Source organism: Bos indicus x Bos taurus, chromosome 20, assembly GCF_003369695.1.
Source record: "Bos indicus x Bos taurus breed Angus x Brahman F1 hybrid chromosome 20, Bos_hybrid_MaternalHap_v2.0, whole genome shotgun sequence".
In the NCBI taxonomy this organism is placed as follows: Eukaryota; Metazoa; Chordata; class Mammalia; order Artiodactyla; family Bovidae; genus Bos; species Bos indicus x Bos taurus.
In genome coordinates, this window is record NC_040095.1 from 23,172,388 (window position 1) to 23,185,552 (window position 13,165).

General features: G+C 38.7%; 1 protein-coding gene across 2 annotated transcripts in view; it reads right to left on the reverse strand.

Moving 5' to 3' along the window:
* Positions 1–13,165, reverse strand: part of IL31RA (interleukin 31 receptor A) — a 69,739-nt gene that overhangs the window by 38,249 nt on the left and 18,325 nt on the right. The window contains exons 1-4 of one of the 2 annotated variants that reach the window (XM_027520385.1): positions 10,947–11,006; positions 10,270–10,347; positions 4,161–4,278; positions 2,806–2,975 (exon numbers count right to left, since the gene is read on the reverse strand). In XM_027520385.1, the coding sequence (XP_027376186.1) occupies positions 2,806–2,975; positions 4,161–4,278; positions 10,270–10,324 (343 nt within the window). In that variant the 5' untranslated portion in view covers positions 10,325–10,347; positions 10,947–11,006. Of the gene's footprint in view, positions 1–2,805; positions 2,976–4,160; positions 4,279–10,269; positions 10,348–10,946; positions 11,007–13,165 lie in introns of those variants that run through there. The other variant, XM_027520384.1, reaches the window with a different exon arrangement.

Here is a 13,165-nt window from a genome sequence, read left to right on the forward strand (position 1 = left end):
CGCAGTTCACGTATTGCTGAAGCCTGGCTTGGAGAATTTTGAGCATTACTTTACTAGCATGTGAGATGAATGCAATTGTGCAGTAGTTTGAGCATTCTTTGGTATTACCTTTCTTTGGGATTGGAATGAAAACTGACCTTTTCCAGTCCTGTGGCCACTGCTGAGTCTTCAAAATTTGCTGGCATGTTGAGTGCAGCACTTTCACAGTATCATCTTTTAGGATTTGAAATAGTTAAACTGGAATTCCATCACCTCCACTAGCTTTGTTCATAGTGATGTTTTCTAAGGCTCACTTGACTTCACATTCCAGAATGTCTGGCTCTAGGTGAGTGATCACACCATCATGATTATCTGGGTCATGAAGATCTTTTTTGTATAATTCTTCTGTGTATTCTTGCCACCTCTTCTTAATATCTTCTGCTTCTATTAGGTCCATACCATTTCTGTCCTTTATTGAGCCCATCTTTGCATGAAATGTTCCCTTGATAGCCCTAATTTTCTTGAAGAGATCTCTAGACTTTCCCATTCTATTGTTTTCCTCTATTTCTTTGAATTGATCACTGAGGAAGGCTTTCTTATCTCTCCTAGCTATTCTTTGGAACTCTGTATTCAAATGAGTATATCTTTCCTTTTCTTCTTTGCTTTTCGCTTCTCTTCTTTTCACAGCTATTTGTAAGACCTCCTCAGACAGCCATTTTGCTTTTTTGCATTTCTTTTTCTTGGGGATGGTCTTGATCCCTGTAACCCTTTCAAAAAACAGGACCAGGAAACACTTTCCAACTCATTCTGTGAGGCCAATATTTCCATGATGCCAAAAATATACAAAGATATCACAAGAAAAGAAAGCAAGAGACCAATATCCCCTAGGAAGATAGAAGAAAAACTCCTCAACAAAAAAACTATCAATCCAAATTCAGCAACATATAGAAAGGATTATACACTTACAACCATGTGAGATTTATTTCAGGAATACAAAGTTTGTTATTTTGTTCAAAAATTAACTCAGAAAGGATCATAGAACTAAATGTAAGAGCTAAAGCTATAAAGGTCTTTAAAAGAAAACAGAGTAGAAATCTTTGTGACCTCAGGTTTGGCACTAGATTATTAGTTCTGACTCCTGAGCACAAGCAATAAAGGAAAAAATAGATAAATTATAATAAAATCATCAAAATTAAATTATGTTTTAGTTTCAAAGGATATCATTAAGAAATTGAAAACATAACCCACAGGAAGAAAGAAAACATGTGCAAAACATATCTTATAAGGAGCTGATACCCAGAATATATAAAGAACTCGAACTTCCCTGGCAATCAAGTGATTAAGACTCACTCTTCCACTGCAAGGGGCTTAGGTTTGATCCCTACAGCCCCTCACAAAAAGAACTCTTAAAATTGAATAATAAAAAGACAACATATTTGTAAAATCAGCAAAGGTTATGGATTAACATTTTTCCAGAGAAGATGTACAAATGGCCAGTTAGCACATGAAAAGATGCTCAATACCATTAATCATTTGGTAAGTGCAAATCAGAACAGTGAAGTATGATGTAATACCCACTAGGGAAGTCCCCTAATACCCATTAGGATGGTTATAATAAAAAAAAAAAGTGCAATAACTAGTGTTGAAGAGGATATGGAGAAGCTGGTAACTTTATAAATTGCTGGTGGGATGTAAAATGGTATAGCCATTTTGGTAAAATTCAGCAGTTCCTCAAAAAGTTAAAGACTAAGTTATATGACCCAGCAATTTCATTAGGTATACATCTAAGAGAATTGAAGCCTATATCCAAGCAAAAATTTGTACACAAATATTCATAATTGCAGCATTCATAACCAAAAAGTGGAAACAACTAAAATGTCTATCAACCAATGTGTGGTTAAACAGAATGTGATATGTCCCTATGATGGATTATTATTCAGCTATAAAAAGGAATAAATGCTACAAGATGGATTGAACCTTGAAAACATTATGCTGTGAAAGAAATAAGATACAAGGACTATACTGTATCATTACATTTATATGAATTTTCAGAAATAAGTAAATCCATAAAGACAGAAAAATAGATTAGTGACTGCCAGAGACCAAGGGGAAGGTAGAATTAAGGATTTCTGCTAATGGGCATGAAGTTTCTTTGAGGGGTGATGAAAAGTTTCTGGAACTAGATCCTGGTGATATTTGTATAACTTTGTGAATATGATTTTTAAAAACTGGTGAATTGTCATTTTTAAAAGGTGAATCTATGGGGTGGGAGATGGGATGGAGGTTCAAGAGACAAACAGAAACAAAAACTATATTGCAAAGCAATTATCCTCCAGTTAAAAATAAATAAATTAACAAAAAAGGTGAATCTTATAACATGTGAATTATTCTCACAAACGATGTTATTTTAAAATTAAATAGTAAAAATGACTCTTTGAAAAAGAATTTGAAAGCAACAATCAGTGAGGTATTTTTAAAAATAAGAGTTTTACTTTCTCCTACAGGAGCAATAATATACTGTTTCTTCTAATATAATTGATAGTACAAACTGCAAGAGAAAATCAAGGACCAGCAAAATGTCTCTTCTCATTCATTTTTTTTTTTTTTTTTTTGGTCAGGTCCCTCCTTCCTTCCTTTCTTCTTCCCTCTGGCCCTACCTCTCTTTTCCTTCTTCAAAAGAAGACAAATTTTCCATATATCTATAACATACACCTATGTGCTTGAGATGTGAATCTACTTTTGAGTTTACAGATATCTCTTTTAAAAAACAGAAGAAGAGGGTATATTTTAATTAAAAAGTTCATAAGAATATAAAGTGACACTTACTTATGGTAGTTAAGTCCCAATATGTTATATCAGATTTAATTATGCCATATGCATTTTTAGCCTCCACTTGAATAATGTAAATATCTGGTGGTGTTAAACTTGAATAAAAAGAGCATGAAGAACCAGCTTTACTTGTAGAATTACAAGTATCATTTTCACGTACATAACACCTTTGAAGGAAAAAATGATTCAGCATGAGTTTAGTACAGCAGTTTAGAAACATAAGCATATTTAATATGTTAAGCATGTATTTGGTAGCTTCCTTCTGGGTCTCTCTTGAGAACTGTATAGTCCAGAAATTGATGTTTATCTCTCCAGATTCCTTCCTCACCTTCAAGGAGAGAGAAAAGTTACCATGGAGACCTCCCTGGGAACCCTGTAAGTCCATCAGAAGTTACACTCATATAATGCATTTCCTATTGGTAAGAAATAATGAATAGGCTCTTGAAAATCTCAGATTCTAACCTTGAGAACTTATTCTTAAAAGGAAAAAATAAAAAGAATTTGTTAAATAAATTACAGTAGATACATAAATAGAATTTAAAATGATAGTTTTTAATACAACTATATTTATTGATATGGAAAGATGCCTGGTACTCTATTAATGGTGAAAAAAAGCAAGATGCATATTATGTAAATAATGATTACATTAATATGAAATTACATATTTATATAACTCTTCTTAAAGGTGTCTAGAAAGGTCTTCATCAAAATATTAAAAATTGTTACCTTTGGTGGTGGGATTTGGGATGATTTTTTATATTCTTCATATTTTTCAGATTTAATTTTTTGCCATTGGTGTACAATGTTTTCAGAAAACTCATTACAATTATTTTCTTAGATAGATAACTTAAACCCTATCAAGCTGTAACTTAATGAAAACAGCTACACATATTGGTAGGAATCAAGTAGGTGGGTATTGCTAGAGTCCTCTGGGGACTATGTGGGAGATGAAACAGGCTGAGACCAGAAGAGGGGGCCCACTGTGTAAGGATTTGCAAAGGCAGGGGTGAGGGAGCAGAGACTGAACATACAGAAATATAGAATCATGGAATTTTGAAAGCAGAAAGGATCTCAGCATTTTCCATGGTTATCATAGAGTGCAAAAATGGCCTACAGGGTAATGTTGTGTCATGGTTATACAAGCATCCTCCCACCCTCTTAGCTGTAGATCCTATCAGTATGGTTGCAAATAACCAAGTATCACCCCAGCCACTGGATACAAATAATGGTTATCTAGAAGCTATAATTGAGAAAACATTTTACTGTCTAAGTGACTTGAGTCATGAGTTAAAGTGGGAGCCTCTGCCTCCTCCCCTTACTCTCCCTGACGGCACACAAGCTCCCGTACTCACAAAGTTCTCCTGACTGTGTATGATATAGAATTAGCTTCTTTCTCTGGACTCCAGGTGCAAGTAAAATTTTTCGTATAGTAGAAGACGCAAGAAATGTTCTCAGGCTTAGCTGGCAGGTCTAGAAAAATACACAAACACAATAATTTTAGTGCATGATAAACATTGCCAGCATTAATGAGTTTGATGAAAACAGATTAATCGAAAGCTGAATTTCTTGGTAAGTTACTAGATATAATAGGTTCTCCTTATCAGGGCCATGGAAAGAATCTAACTCCATCTCTGCAGTTACTCCCTTTAAACAGCTAGATTTTGACTTAAAAAACACTTCTTATATTTTTATTCAAGGAAGTTCCTACCAGATAAGAAGTAAGAAGTCCATGACTTGTAGCAAGTAAAATATTGGAGCAGGGTAGTGAAAATAAGACGGAGCAAAGAACTCGGATGTCAGTTCTTGGTGCAACAGTACAAACATGCGTGAGTCTGAAGAACCAAGGTCGTTTGGGCTGGTGGCCTATTTCACCAGGCATAGCAAGTCTAGTCGGAGCCTCATGTACCACTCAGCACCAACTCCAGCATGATATGGAAGTCCTAGCACTGCGGAGAGAGGGCTGGGGAAGATCTTCACAAAAGCTCTGAACAGGTGAGAGTAGCAGGCAGGGATTCAGAAGTCCCAAGTATCTCAGGGTGAGGAACTGTGGGCGGGTGTAGATGTGTGGGGTTGGTCCAGGCCTGGGATTCAGAAGAGATCAGGCACGTTCAGGGTGATATAGCTGTAAATCAGGGCTGGGATTCAGATGAAGAGGCTTCTGTGCACAGGGGGATGTCAACCACAGGCAAACAGCTGGGGCATGAACTTCAGGAGTGGGTTTGGCAATGATACCCCAAAGCCCATGCAAAGCTGGCTGCCCGGCAGCAGATAGCAGAGAAGGGATAAGACCCCAGCAGAACGTCCAGAGGGAAACAAAGACTTGCTCACACAGATTTAGGAGACCAGGACTCTGAAGTTACGTAAACCCACTCATATACCCAGACACCACCCTAGGCAGGAGTAGGGGGACAGGCAGAAACTCTGGAACTGTGCACAGTTACCCCAGAGAGACTGAATCAGCTGGAAAACACTATAAATCAGAAGAAACAGAGACAATGCTAACAAATGTAAGTGCTGCCTGTGCTGTCCCCTTTCTCAGCCCTGCCTGGCTTTCCAGGGGAGCAGGGACTTTTTGAAAACTGATTAGCTTATTCCTAGAAAATAAGCATGTTATAAAATATATCTGCATATCTGACTAATGCATACATTTCAACTCTTCCAGAGGTAACACCTTCTAATAGGAAGTCAGTAACAAACAGTTTCAGAATGGGTTGTATTCACTGCTTAGATTTGGGAGTTTCGGGATTTGTATATTCACTCATGGGTTTCCCTGGTGATTCAGATGGTAAAGAACCTGCCTGCAACGTGGGAGACTGTGGTCTAAGAAATGAGAATTGTCCACATAGGTAAAGCAGCCCCTGGGAGAGACAAACAAGAGTGAAGCAGAGCAAGGGGGCCTTCATGTCATGGCCACATTTCCAGCTCTTTTCTGAGAAGCCTTCCTCTGAGTCCTTCAGATGAGCCTGATCCCGACAAGACCCACTAGTCAGCAGTTAAGTCAATGACTTGCTATCTATGCTACTTGCATGTTGAAAACCATGAAAAAGCTGGTGATCTCCAAGTCCAACTGCTTAAAGGACCGAAGTTAACTGACCTGAACCAAATACTACTACATGGTAAGTGGAGATCAGAAGGTAGGCCAATTAGCCCAGTAATTCCTCAGAGCCCACACAACACTCCCTCAGGATTCCTCAGGACAGCAAGCAGAATACTAACAGATACACACTTCACAACTGTCAGTGGGACAGGCAAAATCCTCTAAGAGGGTGAGCAAACGGTTAGCCAACAATGTCCCCAGGGACATTGCTTTTACACTGACTGACTCACTCTCTGGCTCAGAGATCTTGGCTGTGTGTGTTTGTGCATACATGTGGGTCTGTCTTTAGTCCTCTGGCCAATTTCCTTACAAATAGTCATCCAAAGCTAGCCTGCCCTCCACCTCCATTTCACTCATACCAGCACATGAGCTCTTAGCAGGATATCAAAGTTGATCATTGGCTGGAAAACAAAGAAATAAGATGTCTTTCCCTGTCTACTCAGAATAGTCTTTAGTTTTGTACTCTTCTCATTATGGCCCCCTACAGTCACATTTTATTTCCACCTTCATTCTCGGTCTGCCTTGCACAGGCTGACTCCAAAGACAGCCACCCAAAAAACCAGCGTAGAAATAGATGGACAGAGGAGCCTCGGACACGACTGAGGTGACTTAGCATAGCACAGCACAGGAATAGATCCTTGTGGATCTAAACATATCCCCATCGAACCATGGTGAACTCTGGTCTTTACTATTCTTCCTTGAATATCTCTCTTCAGCTCTTTCAGAAGCTTTGATTAATATCTATAAAAACCATAAGTCAGAGGGGAATCCAACCTCTGGTTACCAGAACCATCAGTGTTATCAGATATCAGAAGAGAAAGTAGTTCTAAAAATGATTTTCCTCTTCACCTGAGCTTTTTTTAAGGAGTTACATTTGTTTTACTCTCACTGTTTGGTACACGGCAAGACAGAAATATTCTTGGAGAGGCCACTTGATACTGGTATAGAGAAGGAAAAAATTCTGTTTCCTTTCACTCTCCTAGGCTCTCCAGCCAGGGCCCTGTAAAATCAGACTGACAAAAGACAGATTCACAAGAGAAAATATTATATTAATGCATGCAGTGAAATTACACAGGCAAAAACTCAATAAAGAGTCATTTAAAGGGGTGGTTAGAACTTGGGCTGGTAAAGCATCTTAAGACAAAACCAATAAATCTGTAGAGAACTGACAGGACAAAGGAAAATGAACTTAGGTTTTCAAGGGTAGCAGACTGTGAAAAGGTAAATATATGGGAGACACTAATGGAGCAGGGTTTACATGTGCAGATCCATCCTGGCACTGATTTTCTGTCTTCCTCATGGTCATAAAACTCCTCCAGGAGAGGAGATTTATAGCAGTCCTCACTTTTCAGAAGTTTCTTCTTTTAAACAAATAAAAGAAGTTCCACAAAGACTTCACTTCTGCATCTGTTGATTCTCTTTTGACTCCAAATAATAAATTGACTCCAAAATAAATCCTTATGCGAAAGTGGTATATTTTGAGGTGGCATATTCTGATCCCCTATGTTGGTGTTACGGAAGAGATTTATGATAAATAAAATGAATGCCCAGGAACATTTCCAGTACTCATCAGTATTTCCCCTTCCTGGACATAGGGGAAGATTTTATTTCCTTTCTTCCTTGAAATTGGGCATAGCAATGTGACTTCTTTGGCCCCTGACATGAAAGGAGACTAAAGCGCTGCTACATTATTATCCTTTTTCTCCTCCCTCTGCCCTGCACACCCTGCAAATCCATGTTGAGATAATGAGTCTTAGGCTGGTACAGCCTCCATCAGCCTAGGTCCTGCTTATCTGTGATGGACATATAGACTTTGTTGTCTTAAGCACTAAGATTTTGGGCTTGTTTATTTTCACTGCATAAACAACTTTCCCTGCCTCATGTGAAAAATAGCTTGTCTGAAAATCCAAGATTTTAGGACTCGGGAGAGGAATTCATTTAAGAGTAATTTTCCCTCTTCTCTTTGTTATGTTCTCATGACATCCTAACTCTGCATATGATCTCAGGGCATTGTAGATTTGTTTGATCACAAATGAGGGTGCCAAGGGGAACTGGAATAAAAAAGGAAAACCAGATCAACAAATAGCTTCAGTTTTGCTTTCTTGTGGATCCCATACATCTGAACTGCCCTGACTTATGTAAAGAACTGCCAGCGAGTAGCAAGGCTTATACATCTGTTGTCCTGCCTACCTGCTGGCAACTTGTGTGCCTATTTTAAGTCTTCTTCAACTTACCTCTAATTAGAATATAAACTCTTCATCAAAAGACTGTCACAAACATTATATAATTGTGATAGAGCAATGGAGGGCATTTTACCTCTGTTCTATTTTTCATAAAACCCCAAGAGTACTCACAGAACTCTTTAAGACTGCCACAGTCATGAGAAAAAAGGGAAGACTAAAGAGTTGTAATCCACCAGAACAGACTAAGGAGACAGGACAATTCAGTGCAATATGCTACCCTGAATTGGATCCCAGAATAGAAAGAAAACATTAAGGAAAAACTGGTGAAATCAAGTAAAGTCTGGAATGTACTTAATAGTCATGTGTTAATACCATTTTCTTTATTTCAGCAAGCATATGATGCTATTATAAAATATTAGCAATAAGGGAAACTGGATAAAGGGTATATAAAATTCTCTGTACTATCTTCACAATTTTTATATAAATTTAAAACTATAACAGAATGTTTTTTTGCACGTGGATGACTAAAGGCTACGTTTGCCCCTCACACATATGTATCCTTCCACATGTTAAGAAAAAGCATATAAACATATTGCCACATTTCTAGAAATAACTATTTCCCCTATTTTTAGAAATAGCAGCAATATTCAGAACTTTTCTCTAAGAAGGACCAGGAGAATGTTCTTGCTTATCAGCGAATTTCCTATATGCAAAAAGAACATTTTTCAAAATTAAAAAGATCTTCTCAATCTCCCTTCTTCCTCTCTACGCTCATAACACTTTGGTGTCATTGCAAAGTTAAATTTTGTTGTGAACGGTGTCTTGAAGTAAAAGAAGGGCAAGGCTGAGACCAAGGGGAAAATTGTCTAGAAGGGAAGTAGTATGGAAACTAGAGTCAGTTATACAGGAAATGGTATTAATGAAAGGTAGTAAGAGAAGACAGAGATACAAGACTGAAAAAGACAAGTTGAGGGGAAAGGTGTTTTGATGCTTATAAGCAGAACTTTAAATTGGACAATTGGAAGCAATTGGGGATTTCTGAGATGGCCAAAAGAGACTGAATGAGACAGAGACTCATGGCCCTCCCTGCCTATAATGCCTACAAAGCTCTGGAGTGTCACAAGTATAACCCCAGGGACCTGCAAGGTGGGCCAGGCCATGCCAGAGGTCTGGAAGACATTCTCCTTATCTCTGGATCACAACTGCCTTCTGGGTGACCTCCGATTATGAGACGTTATGGGCTGAATTGTGTCCCTCCCCACAAATCTCATATATTTAAGCCCTACCCTCTCTCTGCTGTGCCTCAGAAGCTGACTGCATTTGGAAACAGGGCATATAAGGATGTATTAACTAAAATGGGGCCTTTACAATGTGTCCTAATTCAATCTCACTGGTGTCCTTATAAAAGGAGATTAAGATACACAGAGGGATGACCACATGAAGAGGCAGCAAGATGATGGTCATCAACAAGTCAAGGAGAAAGGTGTCAGAGAAAATCAACTCTGCAGACACTTCGACCTTGGACTTTCAGTCTCCAAAACTGTGAGAAAATAAACTTCTGTTGTTTAGGCTATCCAATCTGTGGTATTTTGTTATATAGCAGCCTGACCAGACCGATATTTATACTACATGCCTTGTCTACATTCCCAGTGCTCAATCACCATTTCTTTTAATCTGGTCTTATCTTCTTTAACATAATATGTGATCTAAGTAAAACATCTTAGATCTACAAGGTATTATATGGCCATTAGGCCCATAGTTTTGAGTTGGATCATTGTAGTGATGTTGTTTCATTTCCCTTTATACCCTTGGAATTTATGGCAAATAGTGTGAAAATGTATATATGTTTCTATGTGTGCTTCCTATATGAACCAATGCACACTTCACACAGGAATGACCAAGATAATCACCTACTATTACTCTAAAACAGTGAATCTTGACTTTCAAAGGGTCATATCTCCCTTTGAAAATATGATAGATCATCTTGCCAAACTTGCACATGCATAAGTATACATCAACACACGCATACAACCCCACACAAATTTAGGGAGCTCACAAATCCCCCACTGTTCATCCATGAATGCCCATGTCCAGCTGCCCCTTTGTTCTCAAGTTAACAACTCTTATTCAAAAAAGGCAAATAGAATCGCATAATCCATAAAAGGGCACAGGCTGACCTACCTGCCAGGCCAAATCTGCAGAGTAGAGGGAGCATCCACAGTGTCCAGGCCCACATTGTTCCCAAATAATGCAGGGAGCCTGGAAAGAGAACAGAAAATATCATCAGTCAAGAGTTAGTTTGCTTCCTGTCTCTCCTCAACAGCTCTGTTTCTAGTGATAAACAGATTCTGGGAATTTTGAGGAAAGGTATTTTATTTTATATATTTTGAATTACATTCTATTTTGTTATATTTATTTGGTTAGCATCACATAGATCCCTCTGTGATTATTCCATTACCCCAGTCAATTTTTTGTCCACAGTTAATTCTACTATATAATACAAAAAGTACACCAGCCAGCAAGAATACACTCCAGAAAAACAGTACTGTCCTCCAGTCTCTGCCTCAGTTCCTGAGCACTCCAGCTAAACAAGACATCTCGTAATTTTCCAAAAGCACCATGCAATTTCACATCTCCATGCTTTGTCCATGTGGTTCCTTCTGTCTAGAATGTCCTTTCTTCCCTATTCCTGACAAAGTGATCCATCTTTCCAGACTCAGTTCAAAGCTAGCCTTCTCCAAGCACCTTCCCTGAACTCCCAGATGGACTCAGCCCGCCAGTCGGCCTCTGTGCCCCACCCACCCTCCATGCCATCTGTACTGTGCACACAGCATTCAGAATGGTCTTTAGTAGTTTACCCGCTGGCTTCTCTACAGATAGGGAGCTTCTGAAGAGTGCAGCTTCTCTCTCTGAGAAGCCTGAGTGTTGAAGGCAGTGCCTGGTACCTGGTAGACATTCACTATTGTTTGTGGAATAATTAGAATAACAAGGCTGCTGGCTCCTCACGTCATCCCAGATGAGATGGTGAGATAGTCTAAGGATTAAAGCAAATGTAAAGGCAATACCTTGCTTTCAGAAAGAAATACATGATGCTACATTTTCAGCTGACATATCATTATGGGGGGAAAAGGAGAGTTTTCAGCAAAATGAATCATTTTAGGGAAAGTTGAATGCCGCTTTTTTGGACAAAAACCACAGGGATAACATTTTCTCACACACAAACCAGTTGAAACACCTAACGAACTGAAAGTGCCTAAGGCAAAATAAAGCTGAGTGAGAACTTGGATCCATAGAAATACCATTATGAAACAATAAAAGACTAGTTACATAACAGCAATAGTTAATGCCTGTTACTCAAGAGCTGTGGCTAATCTCTCCCAAAACAACCATTTTGATTTAAATGAGTATAAAACTTAGGAAGTTTTAAAATTTTTCAATGAAGAATAAATGTGTTCTTTGAAAATTAATTATAACAGCAAAAGAATTTTTTTTTTTTGGCCTTGAATAGAATTTTATTTATTTAGTTTTTGGCCTTGAAGCATGTGGGATCTTAGTCCTCTGACCAGAGATAGAATCCATGCCCTCTGCAATGGAAGCTCGGAGTCCTAACCACTGGACCACCAGGGAATTCCCAGTAATAGCACTTTTTAGCATCCAACTATTCACAATGTTGTCTTAATTTTCTCCAGTTCTTAGCCAAAAAACATGCCTTTACAAGTTTTAAAAGCATACTGGAAAGGGAGGGAGGCCCAGTCATGAAGACATTATTAAAGACATGATGCTGACAGTCTCAATGATTAAATAAACAAACAATTATAGGCGCTAAAGCTCATATTGTTATTCCAATACAGGGTTTTGCATTTTAAAATCTTATCAATATTAAATATTGAATATTTTGAACTTAAAATATTTTAATCAATTGTAATTATTGCTTCTTTACTTTACAGTGAGCATACTCACCTATTATTTGTGAATTTTTAAAGCCTTAACAAAAAAACAGCAGTACTAACAGTACTAAATTATACCCAGGGACAAAACTGTAGAAGAACAAAGGGTTGAGAACCACTAATCTACTTGCAGCAACACAGCATGGATAGTAATAGCAAATATCACCTGGTAAGTGCTGTAATTACAATAGTGCAGAGAGAGCACAGAATGTCCAAAGAGAGGAAAGAGCTCATGACTGGGGAAAGTCAATAAGCTTTGTTGAATGACAATGCCCTAACACCTGTTTGTCCTCCAGTGCCTTTTCCACTTCCCCTCACACACCAGAGAACCACCACTCATGACTGCTTATTGGTAGTAAAAGTGAACAAATGTGAGGTACCTCCCAGGAACTTAGAAATAAGTTCAACTGAGAGTTCAACTAGCAAAATGTGTGCACAGAAGTGACCCTAGTTAACTGTGGGAGTAAATCAAGAATGTTTGAAGAACTTGAGTTTACTCCAAACTTCTTCCAAGGAAGCCTGGGTGTAAACTCGAGAGAGTTGGATCTGAAAAATTAACACTGTCATTTAGTTGCAGGAATTTATTCAACTAAATGTATCCTAAATGGAAGGAGACTATGGGAATGAAAGGAGAGGTCACAGAAAAAAAAGTTGGCAGTGTTCATCTGTGTTCATTGGGCTTCTCTGATGGCTCAGTGGTAAAGAATCTGCCAGCCACACGGGAGATGCAGTTTCGATCCCTGGGTCAGGAAGATCCCCTGGAGGAGGAAATGGCAACCCACTCCACTATTCTTGCCTGGAGAATCCCATGGACAGAGGAGCCTGGCGGGCTACAGTCCATGGGGTCACAAAGAGTCAGACACAACTGAGTGACTAAGCATCCATGGAAGGAAATTATGAAGTTTTCCATTGCTGGAGTGACATACAGCTGACCTTGAGCAATGCCGAAGTTAGGAGCATAGGCTCTCTACACAGTCAGAAATCCACTCACATACCTTCTGTCCATACACACAGTTCCTCCCCATCTGAGGTTCTACAACCTTGGAGTCAACCAATCATGAACAGTGGAGTACGACAGTATCTACTATTGAAAACAAGACCACTTACAAGTAGACCCACACAGTTAAAAT